We start from the raw sequence: 22,584 nt of genomic DNA, 5'->3' as shown, positions 1-22,584 counted from the left end.
TTCCATAGTCCCTGTTCCACCTTTCCTGAACTGATGTTACGGGTGAAATTCGCCTCTACGAGGAAACCATAAGTAGAGGAGTAGATAGCCTTGAAATCAATCCTCAAAGAACAATCTTCAATAAAACCAAGAAAGAATAGTTCGAACAGTCGATGCTCAATATAGTGCTTAATTATCCTCAAGATAATTCCTCCATGGTTTTTCGGCACAATCCATCGCTCTGGTTCGGCTCTCAGTGCATAGATTAAATTCGACAAACCGTAACCGTTCAATAACAGGGAGAGTAAGATGCAGTCATAAAATGAAACTGAGAGTTCATAGCTCAAACCCTGAACTAGACACAATCCCATCATTCAATTAGAGCACTACCGGTGGGCTTCAAAGGAGTGATTGATCTTTCCTTCCCTATCATCATAGACGAGCTATAACAGCTTCGACCTCTGAAGGAGTGTACAGATGATAGGTTGGGGCCACCCTGGCAATGTCAACATTGTTAGGTGTCACCTGCAATTTCAGACAATATGATCTAATAAGAAATCTGTAATATTACCCAAAAGAACCGGAGATGAACGTTTTATATCAAATGAGGATTGGCCCGCAATTTATAAGCTGGAACTCACCTTCTCTTCCATAACCTGCTTGAGGATGGAAAGAGCAATTGTCTCGGCCTCCTGAAGAGTCAAATCCTTGTTGTACTGCTCCTGCAAGGAGCTGTCTGCTCCTTCAGAGCCCGAACCAATAGCCTTCGCATTGCATTGCCAAAATGTGCCCGATGGATCAGTGTAATATCTGCAATGGATAAATTTGTCAAATGGATCATCAGGCCGAGAAGGAAGTGGGTCGGAGACATATATGAGCACTCAAGTCAAGCAAACAGAATATCTTCCAGCAAAGAGAAACCAAGAACAAGTTACTTAGCTCAAAGTGTTCTAAAATTTTTAACAGATTCAAGTAAAATATGCTTTTACTACTTAACAAGAGTTGACAGGGTCATGCCCAAATATTTCAACCACATTTGGTTCGAAGGAACAGCAAAAAAATGAAAACAAATCAACATATAAAATGGTCGCATGCGATAACATAATTTTTTGTTCTGCATGATTCCTATTTGGCAAGCAAAAGGGACATTCCATTAGTTTGAAATGAATTAACGACATTTATCCAACTTATGTAACATGATAATGATCAAGTAACTACTTTAATCTATCTCAAAGAACGAAACAGGATCTGGACTAATAAATGGCATTTAATTTCATAACACCCGCTGTGCATTTATCAACATCAGAATAAGCTACAACAAAGTTAAAGAGACTTCACTTACAAGCTTGGTCCATGCTCATCATGGCCTGCAATGAGAAGAGACACACCAAAAGGTCGAGACTGCAACCAACAAGGAAGAAAACACGTTAGGGAGAAGGTCAATTTCACAGAATTGGATAACAGAGGTTATAATATTTATATGCTACATGTGAGGACAATATGTCATATATAATCAAACATTGCAGGGGGAGCATGCATGATCCCCAAATTGATTCAATTAGAAATCAGGTGCCATCATAAAAGAGAGAGCATGAAAATTTATATAATGAACAACAAAAATTTGAAACAGCAAAGATCTTACATGCCTTCCAAACATCCGGAGTTGTTCTAATTTGCTGAGACAGGACAACATAAAATCCTATAATGTACTAAAACAGCAAAAGTTATTCATACCATGGATTCCTCATCGCCCTCACCAAATCGAAGGGCTAGATCACAAAGAGCTTGGGTTGTGGACTCAACTGTCATTGGCTCACCATAAGAGAACCTGTGATTCTGCAAATCACATCCAACCATTTGCGAGTCAAACAACTGTAAAGAAAGGAATAAGAAGAAAACAGTGAAATTCCAACAAACCTGAGTCTCCACTCGAGCATGTTCCACCAATGTCCGGGCATCAGCAATTAGCCCGCTCATAGCACAACCGATGTGCTCATCAATTTCCATAATTTTCTCCACACTACTTGGCTCCTGAACGAATTCAAAAGAACTCATATAACTTTGCCTTTGTCATATGTCTAAGGAGACTCCGGATTGAAGTATATATACTTGAGCTTCTGTGAGATCATAACAATGACTAAGAGACACGAGCTCTCATACTGGTACGAGTTTACTTCCACATCCTCTTTCTTTTTCTTTTTTTCCAGAATTCAGTTTTCACAATCATTTAGCCTTTACATATGGGAAGTTGCGCTCACATAGCTGCTACAATGTTATATGACTGAAACATAACAATATCCGATCAACAGGCCATATATATAGCTAGTATAGTAAAATGCAAATCACATCAAGCTTTCTTGAGGTAGGTTCTTTCACTCATCAGTAAGCTCATTCACCGCAGAAACCAACTATGGCTTAGCAAAGCATAAGTAAAATATGGAAACTATCTTAAATTCAGGTACTGACAAGAAAAGAAAATCCAAAACCCAAAACTGAGGAATAGGAGTAAGAGAGAGACCAGCAGAGGCGAAGTAATACGCTTCTCGACCGCGAGCACAACGCCATCCTTGGTCTTCAGACCAATAGCAGTGGAGCCCAGCTTGCGAAAATCAAATCAAACACAATCAATATCAAAATTCCAACTAAAGGGTCAACAATTTAAATCCCAGAACACCCAAATATGTTACCTTGATAGCTTCGATGGCATACTCGACTTGAAACAGCCTGCCTTCGGGAGAGAAGGTGTTCACTCCTCTGTCATACTCAGTCCTGCAAAGAACATAAGCACGCAAAAAAAAAAAAACCAATTATCAGGGACCTACGAACCGAGACAGCGAATGCAAAGGAAAGATGAGAAAAATCAGCTCACCTAGTGAGAAACATCTTCGAGCTGATTCAAAGATCGGAACCTGAAACAGCGACAAGCACAAGCTGACAACAAAACCCACAATCGAGAGCTCCGATTGGAAAGAATTGAAAAATGAGGGGAAACCTAAACCGAATCGGAGAGAGTGACGGAAGAAGGACCCGCAAGGAATGTCTGAGAGAGGGGGCAAAGAAGAAGCCGTCGAAGTCGGAGCTTTTTCTGCAGAGGGTAGAGCACGAAGAAGGAGATGTTCTTGAGAAGCAAGTCAGGAGCGAGGGGGTCAAAAGAGTCCGGGGAGGAGAGTGGTGGAGCCAATCGGATTTGGGCAATGCCCATTAAGTTGATCTCGGCCCATAAATAAGCCCATTTGTAGTTCACTGGGCTGTGGTCTCATTCAACTACTGGCCCATAATTGTATTATTCGACTCGATCATTTCGCTGTTTTTTCATTTTTGTCCTATAATTCTTCTATTATTTTCAGTAAAGTCCAGGATAAATTTTTTTCTACTTGCAAATGGAGACGGGTGAGGCTAGTAGAAGATAACAGGTGCAGGAGATCCCATCTATATGTAATATGTAAAAGTTAAAGACAAAATCTAAGAACGTTTCAAGTAGGACAAAGCAAGGTTATTATTGCCCAAGAATAAAGACGTGACTCATTATTATGTTGCCGTCTCACTTATAAAAGTTGGAAAGGCACGCACTCATTAAATGATATAAGTAAGATATATGTAATTGATGGACGTTCAACGGCGAACTCCGAACTTCTAAGAAAATAATTTCACTTTAAAAACAATCTACTTTTAGTATTTATTCCAACTAGTCGTTGCGCGGTAATTTTTTTTAAATAAGTTAATTAATAATGAGAACAAACTAAAATTATAGATATAAATAAAACATATGTTTCTTTTTATTGAGGGTATATATTACAAATATTACAAATTGTAAAAAATAAATACATGATGGCAAATAAATGAGTAATCTAGTCATAAAGAAATGCGAATGGTACATGTAAAGAGAGTCTTGTAATATGATCTCGATAGAGATGGTATGTGTGGCTGGACAACATGTCCCGTAGGCTTGCGGTGAATTGATGTGGGTTCTTGCAGTTGGTTAAGTCTGCACACTCCTCATTTTATATATACATATACGGTAATATGCCACAACATAAATGGAAGGTATCGTTTCTATGTTAGGATGTAAGTAATATTAAAGTAAGTAAAAAGATGATGAAAAGAAATGAATTTTCCTTTCGTAATGTAGAAAATTTCACAAAAAGTTCTTTTAAATTATCGTGAAATATTTTAATTTTAGACATATTATATATTTACAATAAAACTTGAGTAAATAGAAGACATATATTGTACACATAAAAGGAGCAAGATGGGATTTTCTACATTAAAATAATATATTATTACACAACTAAAAAGATAAGGGTAAATTACAACATACAATATAGTTTGTAAAATATTTTCACCACACATCATAAATTTTAAAATTTTCACCACACATCACGATTTTTTTTTTCACCGCACATCATATGATTAGTTTTCTATTCAAAATTGTATTGAATGGTAATGTAATGACACTTTTAGGAATAATTTTTCACAGAAACAAATTGATGGATCTAAAACAAAATAAAATTTAAAACAAATGTAATTTCAAAATAAAAATAAAGAAAGTGGCTATCGGGAAGGGCTGTTTGGGGCAAACCCCTGATCGGGGTCGCTGGCTGACTTAGACCAGGTCGACTACCCCAATCGAGGGGATTGGGTGGCCGGAGGGGGCGCCCCCGACCCCTCTAAATTTGGGTGATCCTGCCACTGAGATCTCCCAAATTGGGGGGTTATGGGTTGCCCCCACCGGCAATCGACCCCCAATTTGGCTCGTCGGCCAACTTAGACCAAGTTGGCGACCCCAACTAGGGGAGTCAACGGCCAGTGAGAGTGCCCTGATAGTAATTGACCCCTCCGATTGGGTCGTTGGACAGCTCAAATCTGGTCGACAACCCCAATCGAGGGTAAGGTGGCCGGCAAGGGCACCTCAATCCCCTAATTTTGGGGATTCCAACAGTGGGATCCCCTAAATTGGGGGGCCAAGGATGACCCCGTTGACCATCGACTCTCCTTTTAGGGTCATCAGCCTGATCTGAGTCGGCCCTCGATTACGCGACCCCCCCCCCCCCGATTGGCCCATTTGTTTCTTTTTTTTAAGGAAAAAAGGTTACATTTTTATTTTATTCCATTTTAGATCCCTCAAGTTTCTTTTTGTGAAAAATCTCTTAGAAAAATGTCTTTACGTTACCATTCAATCCAATTTTGGACAGAAAAACTAACCATATGATGTGCAGTAAAAAAAAATCGTGATGTATGGTGAAAATTTTTGAATTTATGATATGTGATGAAATATTTCACAAATCATGATGTATGGTATTATTTACTCAAAAAGATAAATGACTAGAGAAACGAAATCAGTCAAACGGCTAAAGAAGGCCATCAAACTAGAAAATACAAAAGGGTAAACAAATCAGTGAGAACAATCAAGCAAAAAAAAAAAAGGCAGCTTAGATTTGAGCTACTCGTGATCATTGGGCAAGATTCGCTGGTCTCCTCTTCCAGACTATTCTCTCACCTTTTCTCATGCTCGAATCTCTTCGCTTCTTCATTTCTTTCTTATGTCCGAGGATACTATGTAATAAACAAGAAAATAAAAGAGAATATAAGAGAATATAACCAATATAGATGAATGTGAATTGGAGGTGGCATGCATCACAAATAGCAAGATCATTTGGGTTAAGTAAGAGCACGGCTATAATGTTGGTTTATTTGAGTCTTCTGACATACTTTGTTAGAGGAAAGTATCGATTGTGCTCGTTTCGCGATCATTACATATACAATTTTATCATAGTCATTTGAGTGATAAGACAATTGTCAATTTGAAAATTTAATGACATTCAACTTTTGACGTCATTATGTTGACGTATTTACTTGTGGATATTTGCTAGTAGTCCATGTTAAATAAGGCCTTAAGAATATGTGGGTGTCTTTCGCCACGGGCTTGAGACTCATTAGTTGAGCCTTTTTGGTATGTCCTATGAAACATTTAGTACTCTCGAGGTATAAATTTTGTTGGACACGCGGTTTTCAATTGCAAAATAAGTCAGAGGAGAGGCATTGCCTTCAGATAGTAGTCCGAATATCTTCTAATGCACCAAACATATATCTGCAGGTTGGTGTATTTGGCTTCGGGCAGGGGGGGATTACGAGTATCTTGCATTTGCACAATCTTAACAAATTATGAACATTCCTTGTAATATTGGTTTAATACTATAATATTGCATTTTGTATGCGCACATGCCACTGGGCATCTCATCTCTGTGGGTGAGATCATTTTGTAATTCTTCATCTTCTGACCCAGCTTCCTCTCTCCCTTTCTTCTTGTATTTGGCGTTAAGCTCTTCCTCTCTTCTCCCTAAAGAATTTCTCTGCATTTTGTTATTCTATCTACTCTTTGTTTTGTAGTTGCTAAATTCCACCAAGTGGGTACAAAAATGGAACCTGGTGGATGCTTGTGACAGCTGGAGAATGAAGAAGCCATCGAAGTACTTAGCTTTTCTTGCAGTGACAAGCGAAGGAAGAAGAAGAAGAAGAAGAACGAGAAGACGAGCCCCCCTCTTGAGAAGCAAGTCATTCTATGACAGGAGATGAGAATGGTGGGGCAAGTCTGATTTGGGCTCCGCGTAAGGCCCATTGAGTTGATCTCAACCTATAACAAAGCCTAGTTGTAGTCCATTGGATTGGTCTCGATCGTTATGGTATTTTTCATTTTCATCCTATATTTCTTTTATTATCTTAAATAAAGTCCTTAATATTCTTTTTAATTGCAAACGGAGACTTGTGAGGGTAGTTGAAAGTAACGGGTGTTGGAGGTCCAATCTATATACAATATATAAAAGTAATGACGAAACTTAGGAACGTGTCGCGTAGGATAAAGCAAGCTCTAATCGCATGACCCTTCGAGTCCCAAAAAAGAAAAATGTGCTGGAGATCCTATCTATATACAATATATAACAGTAAAGACGAAACTTGGGAATGTGTCTCGTAGGAAAAAACAAGGCTCCAACCAAGTGACATTTTGAGTTCCCAAAACTATAGATGTGACTCATTATTATATTGACATCTCAGCTATGTTGCCATCTCAGTTATGTTACCATCTGACTTTAGGTTTCTTGGCGTTAAACTCTTCCTCTATCTTTGCATTCTGTTGTTCTATCTGCTCTTTGTTTTGCTGCTGCTAAATTCCACAAAGTGGTAAAAATATGAAATCCGGGGATGCTTGTGACAGTAGGAGAGTGAAGAAGCCATCGAAGTTCTTAGATTTTCCTGCAGTGACGATCAAAGGAGGAGGAGGAGGAAGAAGAAGAAGAAGAAGAAGAAGAAGAAGAAGAGCACTTCTTGAGAAGCATAACAAAGCCCAGTTATTGTCCATTGGGCCGGTCTCATTCAACTACTGGCCCATAATTGTATTGTTAGTCCCGATCATTGCGCTACTTTATCATTTTCATGTTATACTTTTTTTATTATTTTCAATAAGGTCTTGAATATTCTTTTGAATTGCAAAAGGAGATCTGCGAGGTTAGTAGACAATAACAGGCGCTAGAGATCCGATTTATATACAATATATAAAAAGTAAAGAAGAATCTTAGGAATATGTTAGGACAAAGCAAAGGACTAATAGCATGACCTTTCGGATCCCTAAAAAGAAAAATGTGACTCATGATTATGTTGCTATCTCATTATATAAGTTGGATGGACATGTACCCATTAAAGGATATAAGTAAGATATATGTAATTAATGGATTTTAATGAGTGACCTTGCAACTTTTAAAGAAGTAATTTCTCTATAAAACGAACTACTTTTAAATATTTATCCTAATGCCCTTCAAAAAACGATAGAGATCATTAAAATAAAAAAAGAAAATGCATATTTTGACAGAGAAGTAATGAAAGCGTTGTAAAGAGAAAAATTATTTTGATGAATAAAATTCAACTCAATAGACCTATCCCGCTAGAATTTCATCTAGCTGATAGAAAACCGAAACCAATAATCTCTTGATTTCAATTCAGGAGTAATGTCATCTTACTAAGCTCCCCAATCTCAAGCTCGATGCTATTTATTAAGCGAACATTAGCCGATGCATTGCAACAAACGTCAACATTCCTTTATATAAAACTAAGTGATAACTTGTACATTGCATCGAAAAGTTGGTGGAATATAAAACCGAATTTTATTTTCAAAATTATAAATAAATAAGATTAAAAGTACAATGATAATATATTGTTTTACCTTATAATTAAAATTCATACGTTTAATATTTAAAAATAATCTATATAAAATATATGGTACTCAAAATAATTTTATGAATATGAAATAACCCTAAAAATTTTCGTATCTTGAAATACCCTTTATAATTATCGAGTAATGTTTTTCATTTTTAAGAAAGAATCTTAACTATTAATTAATATGTACCAATAATATGGACCAATTAGAAATGATTCGTTGAGCTTTATTCAACTGAAAAACGAGGCAAAATACGTTTATTGAAACTATAAGGATAGTCCTCATGGAGCTAAGGGTTTCAAGATCAAGCTTAGATATCTTGCGCGCCTCAATTTTTATATATTATAATGATTGAAGCTTTGAAACTACAGATATTATTTTTATGATATTTTTGCTAAAAGAAATAAATAAAATGAGGATATAGTAATAGCACATATCTCCACTTTGCAACCAAGGTTTCAACTTTGATTCTAGCTAATTGAACCTCACGAGCCCATTCATTCCATATCTCGATTCCTTTACTAGTTTTGTGAGCCTCCTGTGTAACAGAAAAGAAGCAAAAATATTGGCAAGATGGTTTGTTATGCATTTTAGAGTTTTCCGTTTCTGTGAACTTAGTTCATTACGCTTCACCTATATTTTTAAGGATAAAGGCCCAATAAAATCATATAGATAAATTAATCTTCACCATCTCAAATGGAAGAATGACAGGGAAATCTACTTTCCGAGGTGTATTGAACCTTTATTACTTATTAGCTCATAGTCATACTGCCCATCACTAATCTAGCTAGGTCAAGATCCTATAGGATGCACGAGAACCTAAAGTTGCATGAAAATGCAGCCAACACTTGATGGGCATCGTCCTTAGCTCAAGTGGCCGTTTCTTGCTCTTGATCTATCCAATATATATATATATATTATAGCCATCCTGCTGGGGCTTCTTCTTGCCCTATAGCTATACATGTATCCATGACATAGCCCTTTCTCTGTCACTTTCTTGGAAGTTTCCGACATTGGTGAAAGATGAAGAGATTCTCTTCGAGTTGGGTTCCCGCGTTCTTCTGCTTTTCGTGATCAATCCAGTGATGGCTATGTATCATCTAATGGAAGCAGCCGCAGGAGCTGCGTCGGGCAGGGAAGTACTGGGAATCTTGACCACTCGTTGTCAGCTTCTTCTTGGCCTTGTGAATCTGCTCCGAGTGCTGCTCCCTCGCCTCGGCTCGCCACTCCTCGGCCTTCCGGTGCACGATCGCCATCCTCTTCATCAGCTTCTCCTCCAAGTTCGACCTCATCTTCTGTATCTTCACCTGAACAACATCACATACAGTAATTCCTCATGCAATATTGTTAACTTAGATATACCAAGTCTAGCTTTCATTTGGCATGCTTGAGCAAGTACGCAATCTCGGGGTTCGAATTTTAGTGAATGAATGGACCAATTTTACGTGCCCCATGAAATATGCTTAGACTAAAAACAAAAGGAGAATCACTATGAAAATGTTTTGCCATATAATTTATAGCCCACAACTTCGTTCCCCATGCATTCAAAACATGCAAATCCCAACTAGATAGAAATCATAGAGAATGACCAAATAAATTATTCAAGATGAACAAAAACCAAGAAAGAAAGCACCACTTCCCTAAGAACATATATGATTTCCCTATAGGATCTCCACATGGGCTCACAGGAAGCAAACAGTGACTAGGTAGATTATATTATGAGGGACAGTACGACTTCTAAGCATGCATGCAGACATATTATACATATATATATAAATATATGTTTATATGTATATAATAAAAATGGTGGACCAGTCAAAGAGGGATGGAAACTTCAACAGAGTAAACTCAGATTTTTCTTTTTCTTTTTCATTTTTTTTCTTCGTGGTCTGAGTGAGACAGAGCGAGTGGCTCGAGAAGATGAAGCCAACGCTGAAGCAGACAACTCCTTCTGTCCTTCAGTTACAGAGCACATAATAAAACCATGAAATTATTGGTATCAACAGAACCAATGGACATTAACATAGCATCTCAATATCTACGTCTGCATATACATCCATACGAAACCGTTGAAGCTGTGACAGTGTAATATTACGGTGAAAATGTTCATGCAAAATCGGATCGCGTCGCAGGGCAAGAAGCGTAGGCATGTAAATTGTTATGACCTGCTCATTTACTATGGCACCGGGGTAATTTGCTAGAAATGTATATACCTATATAATGTTGAGAGAGTGAAAGGTTTTGTCTAGAACATGTTTGTAGTTGGAGGATGCTTTTGACATTAATGCAGCAATAACACACACAAAGAAAACAGTGACATAAGCTATGCTTGTGAGTTCAGTTCCATCTATAACATGCTTGCCAGAAAGCCATCGTGACAGCATTAAGAAAAGGATTTGGATTTCATTGTAATATTGTTTTCCAAATCGTTGTCAAGGGAAGGTAGCCATATAATTTCCCACATAACGAATTTACATAAACCCGTGCTTGAAAAATTGGGAAAAAGACAGTATACCTCTAGCTTTCTCGATTGAGCTTCTGCTTTCGCACTCTCGAGGTTCAACCAAGCTTGAATCTTTGCTTCCTCTCGCTGGTACCTAAAACCAGAATCATGTCATTATCTGTCAGGTTCATATTTTACCGAATACAGAAAGTAAACCTACATTCAACCCGAAAACATGATTAGGCTCGACGTGTGTGAAAGTTAACTATGTGAGCATGCAACCGAGAACGGGCTGAAATTCAAACATAAGGACTCCCACTCCGACACTACAGTAATATAAACATTTACACAATACAGATCTTGAAAATTTAAACAAACAAAACTTTTAAGAAACACATTTTTTCTGGTTTTTTTTTTTTCAAAATAATGCTCTAAACCATACCTCTCAGAACTGCTAGCAACCTCTAATCACCGGTTGCTTTTCGAAAAGCTAATCCGGAAGCAATTCTAATGAAAATCCTTTTCTCCAATCATGACCATAATAGTTGTACACTACCTAAATTTCTGAACTACATACATCAAATTCGTCGTCTGGTCATTTTTTCCAATAAATACGGACCAACAAAACAAACTTACAAGATCGATTTTGAAAACGACCACAATTCCAAACTCGTTCTTGAGCAATTCATAGACAAGTTTACCTGAGGCAGCACTTGTTTCTTTCTTCCTCCTCCCAATAAGCTGTTTTTGCAGACACATTGTTACAATTATTATCTGCCTCGAAATGCCTCAGGCTCTTGGAGACCTCTTCTTCCTCCTCTTCCCTGGAGCTCCAGTTGGAAGTGACCGAATCAAACTGGTTGGCCCCGATCTGGAGCTTCGCCAGGTGGCACTCCTGGAGCTGCCGAGAGAAAGTTACAGTCGTGCCACTGTCCTGCGAGCTAATCATCGGCAGGGGGCCTGACCTATCAGCCGGGGTGTTGTGCCTTGGCGGGGAAGGGATTAAGAAAGGGGTGTGGCACCGGGAGTTGGTGGAGCTACCGCGCGGTGTCATCTCGGTGCCTGCATCCCGGTGCTGGACCTCGTGGACCACCACTTGTGTGGCTGAATCCGAACCTTCAGTGAGCTCAGCTGCTGCTGCTGCTGATGATGATACTGATCTCCTGAACAAGAACCCTTCTTTCGACGGGTCCGAACTTCGGGAATTCGGTAGAACTGTCTCAACATCGTCCGTGAACTTATCTGCAAATTCCAAGATAGACCAGAAAAATTTGAACTTTCCACGAACCCAATTCAGAAGAAACAGAGAAAAACTGTTTAAAAGAACTTCTATCTCATCACATCAGCAATTACTGTGTTTCTTTTGATGTTTTGCAGTTTTTCTAGAACCCAAAATATTTTTCAGCCTCACCAATTAGCAATTTGGTCTTCTTCGATCTTCTGCACTTAGCTAAAAGATGAACTTTTCTTCACGAAATCCATGGAGATGATTGAAAAGACTAAATACCAAACTCAGACAAAATAAGGACAGGTTAAAAGGACCTTTTGTCGTGACCCATTGGCAATTCAATTCTTTTGTGCCTTTGATGATGTTCTTGCAGAAGGCTGAAGCCCTTTTATTAAAAGTCAGTACAGATAAAGGGAAAAGCTTCAAGAGGTAAAAGCCAAAAGGGACCAAGAGGCAAGTGAATGATTGAGGGTGAGAGCATTGATGAAATTTGACCGATCAATCACCTTTCAAGAGGACTTCTGGCGATGCTGAGGCTGAGACTGACACTGAGACTCCATTAAATACAGCTCCCCTGCCCGAGCTGTAATGGTGAAGATGGTGAAGAGAATGCTGGTGGTAGAAAGGCTGAAACTGCCCCTTTGAGACCCTCTCCTGGGTGACCCTTGACTTGTCTGCATACAGAACAGCATGCTGCTGCTGGTGCTCTTGCTGTTGTGGCCTGATCACCCACTTCTCGGCATCGTCCCACTTTGACGGGAACCCTTTCCTCGATAAACCGTAACTGTTGTTTACGCCGGTGCCGCAGCCGCTGAAGCTGAAGACGGGCCGCCCCGGTGTCGCAGGAGAGTCTGCAGCTGCAATCCTCTGTGTGAGCGTGACAGAGCTCACCCCATCCCTCCTTCTGTGTGCCGTGGCGTTCGGCATTCGGAATGACCTGACAAACTCAGAGGTCTCCTTGAGGTTGAGCTCGCACAATGGGTCCACCGCAAAGGTCTCCAATGGCGGTGGTGGCTCCTGGAAAATCTTTAGCACCCCATGTGAATCATAAACAGAACCAAGAAACAAACCCATTTGGGACATGATGACAAGAACATGAAAACTCTCGAAACAAACAGCAAGAGGGATGAAAGGTCGGAACTTTACCATATCTGATGGAAACAGAGGTGGAGGTTGATGAAATTTGGGGCTGGTGAGGTCCATTGAGATTGACTACCAGAGACCCAGAAACTTCCCTTGTCTCCTCTTCTAGTATTAAACCTGTCGGTTTGTACACCGTAAGGAGCTGTTCGGTCGTTATGCTTTTGAGGATCGAATATGGTCGGTTTGAAGAACTGTGTCGTGGAGGGGAGAGAGTGACAGAGGATCAGTGAGAGACGAGTGGGGAGGATAAAAGGCAAATTTTTTGACTACTGGGTTATGGACTAAGATACTGATGCTTGCTGCTGCTTGCTGCTGCTTCCCTGCGACTCACATGCACAGAAGCATCTCTCTCTCTCTCTCTCTCTGTGTCTGTATGGTTGGGGAGAGGGGACGGTCCTAATCTCGGAGATAGGAGACAAAGCTGTACTTCATGAAAAGCGGGAAGAGGAGAGCGGTCAAAACACAGCCCTGATATCAACAGACATGTGGAGACAAGATTAGATTGGACAGTCTGAGGATTTGTTAAGAGAATTTTGCTAAATTCTCTTAATCCTCTTGCTCGTAATAATATTGGGTTTAATTTCATCATTAAGTGTGTCATTAGAGAATGATTATTATCTTTTACGACGAATTAATCTTTTTTGTTTCTCTAAGTTTAATGATAAGGCCATAGGAGCTGAGAAAAATATTTGACCAGACTAATCAATTTGGCATGTGCAAATTTCAATTAAATGTCAAGAGAAATGTAAAAGGAATAGGCATGTTATGGACTTCATAGTCACACAACATGTAAGAAAAATTACATCTACATACCGTTATAGTTGGGAACGTGGATGGTACGGTCGGTTTGGTAAATTCGTTCGGTTCGTATTATCTTACCAGATTGCGGAGGATGTCAAGTCTAGAGCAAAGCCCCATTATCTATAAACTATATATCGAACCTAAGCGAGACATTTGTTTCGGCTTCTTTGGATTGATCTAGTTCTGGTTAATCCTCTGAAATCTTGCTCGTAATAGTATTGGTTTTAATTTCATCATTAAGTGTGTAGTTAGTAGAAGGATTATTGTCTTTTACGTTAGTTAATCATTTTTGTTTCTCTAACCTTAAGATCACACTAACAAATCGATGCGGCATGTGTCAGTTTCAATCAAATGTCAAGAGAAATGTAACAGGAATACGTATTATGGACTTCACAACTGTACATGAAAAGTTACATCTACATATCGTTATAATTAGGAAGGTGGATGGTCCAGTCAATTCGGTAAATTCGTTTCGGATCAATCTTATCGAAGTGCGAAGCGCCATATCCATTTCAAGTCTGGAGCAAAGCCCAGTTATCAGAAATAAGAGAGACATTTCTTTCAACTTCTTCAGTTTGATCAGCTTGTTCTGATGTAGTATTATAAATTTTTTAGTCATTGATATAAATAGCTTTCGTTCTATTATTCCATTCATTTTTTTTTTCCCAAAATCATCCACCCGGGTATCGCAATCTTGTACAATCGTTTTTGCTAAATCCAAGTTCGACTAGAACAAAGATCTCATTGATATTGAATATGGAATTACTTCATTTTAATTCCTTTTTGTTTTTTTTTTGGGGGGGTTCTTGACATTTTCGTCCGCCCTTACTTGAACTACGCAGAATTTCTTATATCTTGAGCTTCCATTTTGTAATGCATAGGCCGCAAACGGCTAGTTCCTTGATAAGTTTTGGTTAGCCTGTGGGACGAGTAATCATGAAACGAAAAAGATGTTGCAGTCCATCGTCTAATGCATCAATTATTTTATTGGCCCAGTCCCCTGAGACTTGGTCGCTCTCATCGATTATGTACGAGAGTATGAAAGGACAATGAGCAGGACAATAAATGATTTATCTCAAGTTCATTTAAGATCCATATTTATTTCCAAGCTATATACATATTTCGGATTTGCGTGAAGAGTCATTTTTATGCAGAACTGCTCAAGGCCCTCCCAATTTGCTCTAATATGGTCCATCTAGCTAGCTATATGGTATCGAATTTTACATTAGAAGACTGAGATTGCTTGGATACGATGGATTTGAGGATACCGGTGATCCTTGTAGTTGGCAAGAGGTTCGAATCATGACAGTATAATAGGTCAACTACTCTCGGCTCACGTTTGCAAGCTTATTGTATGGATATTTTTCATCATGATAAGGAAATAGTAAACAGCCTTTAAGTCCCGACTGAATTTATAAGACCCGACTCAACTGAATGAGACTCTTACTTCTACGAAGTTCTGAACCTGAATTCTATCTCATTCACCCTTTCTTCACTATGAAATTTGTTATGAATAAAGATACGTTTAAGCCTTCAACGCTATAATAACAAACTCTCTAACGATCATTTTTCAACTCTTAAACACCGACCGATCGTTTTCCTGTTGTCTCTCCTCCTTCCATCGTCGAAATCCACCATCATTGGCAGAATCTATAAGACCCAAATGAATCGAACTCCTACTTCACATATTCACTCATTTACCCTTGGACTATATAAGCACCTTTTAGATCTATGGTACATTGAGAACAAACTCTCTAATGGTCATTTTCCTCTCTCGAGCACTAATTGATCATTTCCCCGTTGCTCTCGCCTCCTCTTGTCACCGGCATCTACCATCACTGCCAGACTTCCACCCCGAGAGGACACTAATCGCCACATCCATTGCATATGATGTAATTTGCCTTGAAGGAACCTTCTATTAGTGTATGTCTCTCTCTCTCTCTTCTTCTTTTTTTTTCCCTATATATTTTTCGTTGAAGTATCCTATTTAATTAGTAATATAAATACTTATAACTTCTCAAGAAAAAAAGATGTAAAATCTTGAAGAGGTAAAAATTGAACAACGAGTCCGGAGTCCCCTTCCAGGCCTATGGCCACTGTTTATAATCGGAAAATGGAAAAATAAAAAATAAAATAAATTGGACAGTGAAATTTCTTGATAGAGAAGAGGGAAACTTGAAAAGATTAGTGTGTGTTTGCAAGAGATTTTGATTATCTTTTATAATTTACCCGAAATCTAACTAATCTCGACTAATTCAGTTTGAGTAGTCCAGCCCACTAAAGACCTCTAATGTTCTGACAAGAATGACCGTTAGGGAGTTTCAGGGTGTTAGGGCTATTTTGGGGTGAGAAAAAGATTTCTTTTCTTCCTTTTTTTCATAAAAAATGTTAAATCTTCCTAAGCGGTGTGTTTAAAAATTCTCTTAATTTAAATTTTCACTTACATATATTGATAGTTCTTGGATATTGAGTAAATTATAATCAATGCCATTATGAATGAGATTTTAAATTATGAGGATTTTTAGATTGATTATTAAGAGGATATAACAATCCTCCTTTTTTTTTTCTTTTTTTAATTTCCTCATTCCCAGCTGAGCGTGAAATCAAAGACAGCCTTAAAATTGATGTCTAACGTCGCAGTCCAAGAAAGCAAAATTGGATATTTTCCTTGTTCTTGGAGATCTCAATGCTTTTTCTGCAATTGAAGTAATCTACACAACCTGCAAACACCAATTTCCAAAATAAAACATGTTCGTGAAGACTTTAGTTGGGTAGGCCCTTTTGATTTGTTTTATTTATTTTATGCCTCTTAGGATCGACCACTTCCTTTGAAAATCAACCATTCTGTCTTCTTATTCCTCCCCACCCCAGCTTTGGGATTATATAAAAATATTTGGGCCACATGGCCCAACAAAAATGTGGGCTTTTCTTGGACAATCTATTGGACCCATCAGAATATCTGGAAGTTGCAGTTCGGGGCCCAAAGAACAAATAGGACGAGGAAGAACAACCGTTTGCGTAATGGAAGCAACTCAAGCAAGAGATTATGTCACGGTTCAGTTTGGGAATTGCCTTATTAGTGGTCGGCTTTACCTGTAGTGCAGGGGTTCGAAATCTGCTACAGACACTATTGCTAGGAGAGACTCCACGGGCGGGTGGCGCCATTCTTCAAAATCCAATCAATTTGCTCGCTAGCTTTCTAAAGGGCTCCAATTGCTAGCTTTGCAGGGGGCTCCAATTGTGATTAGTTAGGTAATTATATCATTTGGTTAATGTATCAATATACATATGGTTCGAGGGTTTAAGTCATCACTATAAGGCACGGTTCCAACACATACTCGCCTCCTCCTAATCGAACTATGAAATCGAGGCTGATCCTCGACCGATCCGATTTATTCGTATTCTTCTCCTGATTCAGAGATTTTTTAGTATATTACGGGGTCAAGGTTGTTATGAGATAAAACAAAGAAGGAAATAAAGAAAGGCACAAGTTGACAAAAAGCAATCTTGCGGGAATGGTGAGTGGCCGTTTGTGTCATCAATGCGCTCCACTCGAATTGTAAATATTATCATCAAATAAGCCGCTGAGGTTTGCCTTACAATTAGTTAGGTCAATCCATATATATTATATACACCATATTGTGCTCATGGCTAAAATTAGTCAGAAATGAGTCGTTATATTTGGTGACATGAGACATTAGTATAGTATGATGATTTTTAACTCCAGTGGTCCCGGGTTTCCACGTGGAACCCTCTTTCTGGATCATATCCGAATCGGGTCGTCTTAGCATGTTTTACTTAATGTTTTGGGGAGCAGAGAGCAAGCAAAAACCCGTAGTTTGTAATTGCAAATACTCTACAATAGCATGGTATAGGGTAGCTAAGCCAACACATGTGGGTGGGCGTGAGAGTTCCTTCCAAGTTCTGAAAGTGAATAATTATTGACAACATACGCACCCCAAAAAAGCCACATATTTGATATTCCTCTTACCAAAAAAGTCCAACCGAATATATTTATGATAGGGAAGGAGAACCTTGAGCTTGATTTTGATTGATGTGTCAACGAAATTCTAATGCAAGGCCAGCTTACTAGTTTCAACTGTTAATATCAAAGAAAAAAATAGCATAAAATGGTACAAGGAGCATTATTTCAAGATCATCCTCATTTGAATTTGACTTATCACCAGAAAAAGAACCTCGTCATATCATCTTTTGAGTAAGAAGTACCTTTTTCTACTTTTTTTTTTTTAAAGAAATGCAATAAGTAGATTGTTCCAGGTAGAACAGTTGTTAAAATCGAATTTCAGGATAACAACAAACAATTAGGAGAATTGGCAAAATCGAAGTGTAAAGTTGAACCATAAAGTCGTAATTTATTTCTGTAAAAAATTAGTATAGTGCTTAAAGAATATCTTTGTACTTATATATGGTTCGACATACATCTTACTCGCCCCATAAAGCAAATTTAAACAGTCTTTATGATACTTTCACGGCATCGAATTTATAGAGACAAAACGAGATTAGAGAAAATTATGAATTAATTTCTTTAATTTTTTTTTTATCATGCGGGCTAATATATAGTTGTTAAGCCCATCCTTATGTGAATGCGACTTATCACTAGAAGAAGAAGCTTATCACATCAGCTTTTAGAAGGAATACATATATGGTAGTCGAAGAGATTTGGGTAAAGAGGGATTCTACTTTTTCAAAAACAAATGCAACAATAGACTGTCGTAGTTGCAAAGGTCATTAAAATCAAAATTTCAGACACATACAGAGAATATTTCACAAAATTGAAAAAATGAATCGCAACTTTTTATGGAAAATAAATATATAATGCTTAAAGTATATCTTAACATCTATCTTTAACAATAATAATCCTTACAGAACTAAAAGTGAGATTCACAAAGAGCGTGTAACGTTGACGTAGCAGAATGAGCGTGATAAACAAGAATTACGTGGTGATAATCCTTAACACACTCATAAGACTGTCGTAGTTATGTTGGTCTTCCAAAGATCCCAACGCTCCATAAATCCATCCTTGTTTGCTTTGCATCATTGCACTCAAAAGAACCGGATCAAGGTATCTCATCTTCATTTTTCCAAATCTCTAAAATCCATCCATGATAAATCCAACATAGGCATATTCGGGCTGGGATTACTTGAAGTACATTCGGTATGAAAAGGCTCCGTGTCAAGCGTAATGAGGTCCATTTTCGCTTGGTAATTAAGAGGTTCTAAGTTCGATACTTGTTATGATACTATTTGTGGTCGTGCCTCTTTTTTAACTATTATAATTTTTATTTCATTGTCTAAACTATGGACCTCAACTTATAACTTGAAAAAAATAAAATAAAAAGAGAATCAATGTACATTTTTACTCATTTCATAAAATAAAACTGGCGTGTTTTCTTTTTTGATATTACGAAAATGTGAGGCTTAGAAAAAAGTTATAAATTAATTTATCATATTTTCTACGTTGTGCGTTTTATAAGTTTGAGTCAATGGTAAGATTCAATTAATCATCACTGAATCGTATTAAAAAAATGACAATATGTTGCTTCAATTTTGAACTTGGGGAGTTCGATTTTCCACTGTTTTTACCGAGCAAATCACATTTCTATGCTAGTTTATCGGAGTTAAAAATTAAAATATACAATGACAAGATTCTAACAGCTACAATCAAAATTTATGTGATGTACTACAAGACTATATTATTTAAGTCACGTTGAGTGGAATACAACAAGATTCATCGGAGCACATCACGAGAATTAAAATTTCGGGAGAGATAGGCAAGCTCTCGAGCACCGATATGATCGAGCAAAATACCAGAGCTCCTAGTGTGGTGGCAACCATATGCTGTTGGCGAGCTCGATTAGACCCAACAACGAATTGATCGCTTCTATTCCCTGGAGGCAAAAGTCATGGCAATTGGCATCAACCACAAAGGATCAACAGTTACAAGATAAGAAAAACATGGCCCACCACATCATATAATAATACCACACCATAATGCAACCCTGATTAGACATTAAAAATAAAAACATTAGAATAACCCCAACTTATTTCCGTCCCACATAAAGAACATAGAAGGAAAAGAAAAATCATTTTTATTGGCTTTCAGCAGAGGGATCTCTTCATAGTTCATCACCTCTTCCTCTTCCTGCCCCTCTGTTTTCCTCTGGTTCTTCTCATCATCATCATCTTCATACAATCAGCAAATCATGGCTCTAACATGTTTGCGATCTCCGCCTCGAGCCATGTTACCTAGATCAGGTCCGGTCGTTAAGCCAATCAGCAGGGCCTCGCTCCGACAAAGTCAACTCCTTCCCCCTCTGAGAAGAGCAAGAAGCTCCCTTCCTCGGATCAGATCTTCGTTTGACAATCAGGTGATCAGTCAAATCCTTTCCCAATCAGGTCGAAGCTCGGGGGTTGTTTGGAAGGTGGAAGGTAGAAAATTTTATGCAGGCATTGTTGTGTGACGAAGTGTTTCTGTGTTTGTAGCAGGTTTTCGAGGACGGTCCTGAGGGAATAATCTGTTACAGTGATGAAAACGGGGAGATCATCTGCGAAGGGTACGATGAAGGGCCTCGGCTCCGCCCGAAGATCTCCCGGACCCCTTGCCCTCCATGGTAAATATGCATGTGTTTCTGATATTACTAATGTTAACATGTGACATGACTCGGACTGTATATGTCTCACTGGTTACGGGTTAATCCGATCATGTCGGTTTCGGACGTGTGACTGACTTTCGGATTGGTTCCGGTGGAGTTTCAGGGATGCGGGGATCATCGATATGCTGCAGCAGAACTGGATTCAGATTGTGAAAGGGAGTGAAGTGTATCAAGGCTTGGCTGTACAGGAAGAGGGCTTCAAATGGCTTCAATAATTTCCGCTAAAAAAAAGAGGGTATAAAGTGATAGTGGAACTGTAAATTCACTTCTATTTTCTTTTTGTGCTTTAATTTTATTTTAGGACATTTTAAACGAAAAAGGCATAAGCCATTGCCACTTGAATCTTCCATAATGTGAATAGGGATCAAACTCTTTTACTTCTCACTTTTCTTAGTACACTTGCTATCCTACGTCCATTGGGCCGAATGGAAATTTTTTACCAAACGGTGGGTGAATTATTGAGATCTAAACTATCAGTCATCCAAACTCCGATAGATAGTTAAGGCATACCATGTGGTTTTAAAACAAAGTGTACTTAAAATATGTCACGGCATGTGGTTTTTTTTTTTTTCACATTAAGGCATCCAAACTTTATGCATTCAAAATGTGCTCTTAAGTACAAATCTCTTATACTACTAAGAGTAGTGACCCAGTGGTTAACAAGTTTACTCCTATGTGATTTGGTAAACTCAAGGTCATGTCGGCTTTTATAAACTATACTAGGCCTTTGATGGTTCTGCGCTGATGAAGACAATACTTGCGCTGGTTATTCAATTTATCTGATATGTTCGCGGTTGAACATAAGAATCCGAACATTGCGTAGAGGAGGCGACAATGTGGCCACTACTGCTGTCCACTATAGCAAAACAAAGTACAAATCTCTTATACCTCTTTTGGACAACGAGATGAGAAAATCCGTTTGATTTTACCGCGATGGACCATGAGCTTTTTGTCACGAAACCCCGATTTATGAGCCAGAGCCAGTCATAATAATTAACTAACAAGAAAACCTATCTCTCGTGACGAATAATTGTTCTTGATTCTTTCTTACAAGGATTTAATTAACAATTTTTATTTAGATCAGACATTCTATTGGGCCAGGCTATGCCAGGCCATGATCAGGCATTGGGGGATTTGGGCTCAAGGATGGTCCAATCCAATGATTTTGCTAAGGATGGCAATGGTGAGGTTTATGGTGCGTTAAAGTGAAAATTGCACTGCGACCAAAAATCGCGCACTGCAACCGCACGCATCCTTGGCGGTGTTGAAAAATGCTAAACATATGCGCAACGTTAAAAAACCGCGATTATTCACACCACACCGCACCACACCGCGAGATTTAATTTAAAAGAAGTTAACTTTATTATAAATAATATATAACATCAAATAAAATTACAGCAATCCCGTATTTAATTTAATAAAAGTAACGTAAATAGATGATGCTATATATCCTTTATGGGCTTGGGCTACAGGATTGGAGTTATGGGCTAAGTAATAGAGAGTAATAATGGGCCTATATTAATGGACATATAAATAAAAAGTTGTGGTGCGGTTTTTATCTGCGGTTTTTTCGTTAAAAAACCAGCTTTGCATCGCACCGCGACGGTTTTCAAAATTAAACACCATAACTACACTATAACCGTTTGGCGCGGTATGCGGTGCGACAAATGGTGAGGTTATTCGCGGATATTTTTTTAATTTTTTTTTTCACTATTGCCATCCCTAGATTTTGCTCAACTCATACCTAACTATGCTAGTTAATTACTTAGTTTGGGAGAATTTATCTCGAAGGGGAGGAATATAGGAGGAAAATACGTTCACTGTTTTAATGATTTAGATCAGAGGAATTCGAAGAACAGTAGCTTCGTTCTTAAATCTTTCTCCTCTTAATAACGAGTTTTGATCAACTTAGGATGAATATGATTATAGAGCGGGGATGATGATGAATCACACGGTGAAGTAGGATGAAGCGAATGAATTTTCACTTAGAACGAAGATTTAATGTGTAACCATAAACAAACCAAAAACAAGCAGGATCAAAGAAGAAAAAAAAAAAAAGAACATTACTTGCAAGCTGAGGTTGTTCTCATTAGGGGTGTAAGGGAAAAAA

At 38.3% G+C, this 22,584-nt stretch overlaps 3 protein-coding genes across 9 annotated transcripts; 1 reads left to right on the top strand and 2 right to left on the bottom strand.

Moving 5' to 3' along the window:
* Positions 1-90: 90 nt before the first annotated feature.
* Positions 91-3,135, bottom strand: LOC116212402 (proteasome subunit alpha type-5). Of its 3 annotated transcripts, none has more exons than XM_031546999.1 (9): positions 3,007-3,135; positions 2,849-2,888; positions 2,667-2,748; positions 2,498-2,578; positions 1,897-2,010; positions 1,714-1,815; positions 1,322-1,380; positions 621-789; positions 91-504 (listed from the first exon to the last, which is right to left on the bottom strand). In XM_031546999.1, the coding sequence occupies exons 2-9, from the start codon at positions 2,860-2,862 to the stop codon at positions 412-414; spliced, it is 714 nt and encodes a 237-aa protein (XP_031402859.1). In that variant the 5' UTR covers positions 2,863-2,888; positions 3,007-3,135; the 3' UTR covers positions 91-411. The 3 variants fall into 3 exon arrangements, with proteins under 3 accessions (XP_031402859.1, XP_031402857.1, XP_031402858.1); XM_031546997.1 differs by having other exon boundaries at positions 2,972-3,128; XM_031546998.1 differs by having other exon boundaries at positions 2,978-3,122.
* Positions 3,136-8,854: 5,719 nt separating this feature from the next.
* LOC116210021 lies at positions 8,855-13,465 on the bottom strand. Of its 2 annotated transcripts, none has more exons than XM_031543809.1 (5): positions 13,003-13,465; positions 12,363-12,873; positions 11,330-11,870; positions 10,701-10,782; positions 8,855-9,492 (listed from the first exon to the last, which is right to left on the bottom strand). In XM_031543809.1, the coding sequence occupies exons 1-5, from the start codon at positions 13,057-13,059 to the stop codon at positions 9,286-9,288; spliced, it is 1,398 nt and encodes a 465-aa protein (XP_031399669.1). In that variant the 5' UTR covers positions 13,060-13,465; the 3' UTR covers positions 8,855-9,285. The 2 variants fall into 2 exon arrangements, with proteins under 2 accessions (XP_031399669.1, XP_031399668.1); XM_031543808.1 differs by having other exon boundaries at positions 12,363-12,882; positions 13,003-13,461.
* Positions 13,466-19,821: 6,356 nt separating this feature from the next.
* LOC116210454 lies at positions 19,822-20,884 on the top strand. Of its 4 annotated transcripts, none has more exons than XM_031544326.1 (3): positions 19,822-20,189; positions 20,308-20,432; positions 20,578-20,884. In XM_031544326.1, the coding sequence occupies exons 1-3, from the start codon at positions 20,025-20,027 to the stop codon at positions 20,687-20,689; spliced, it is 402 nt and encodes a 133-aa protein (XP_031400186.1). In that variant the 5' UTR covers positions 19,822-20,024; the 3' UTR covers positions 20,690-20,884. The 4 variants fall into 4 exon arrangements, with proteins under 4 accessions (XP_031400186.1, XP_031400184.1, XP_031400183.1 ...); XM_031544324.1 differs by having other exon boundaries at positions 20,572-20,884; XM_031544323.1 differs by having other exon boundaries at positions 19,839-20,189; positions 20,305-20,432; positions 20,572-20,884.
* The last annotated feature ends 1,700 nt before the right edge of the window (positions 20,885-22,584 follow it).

Source organism: Punica granatum, chromosome 6, assembly GCF_007655135.1.
Source record: "Punica granatum isolate Tunisia-2019 chromosome 6, ASM765513v2, whole genome shotgun sequence".
NCBI lineage: Eukaryota > Viridiplantae > Streptophyta > Magnoliopsida > Myrtales > Lythraceae > Punica > Punica granatum.
Note: the sequence above shows the minus strand (reverse complement) of the source record. Positions and strands in the feature narration are given on the sequence as shown.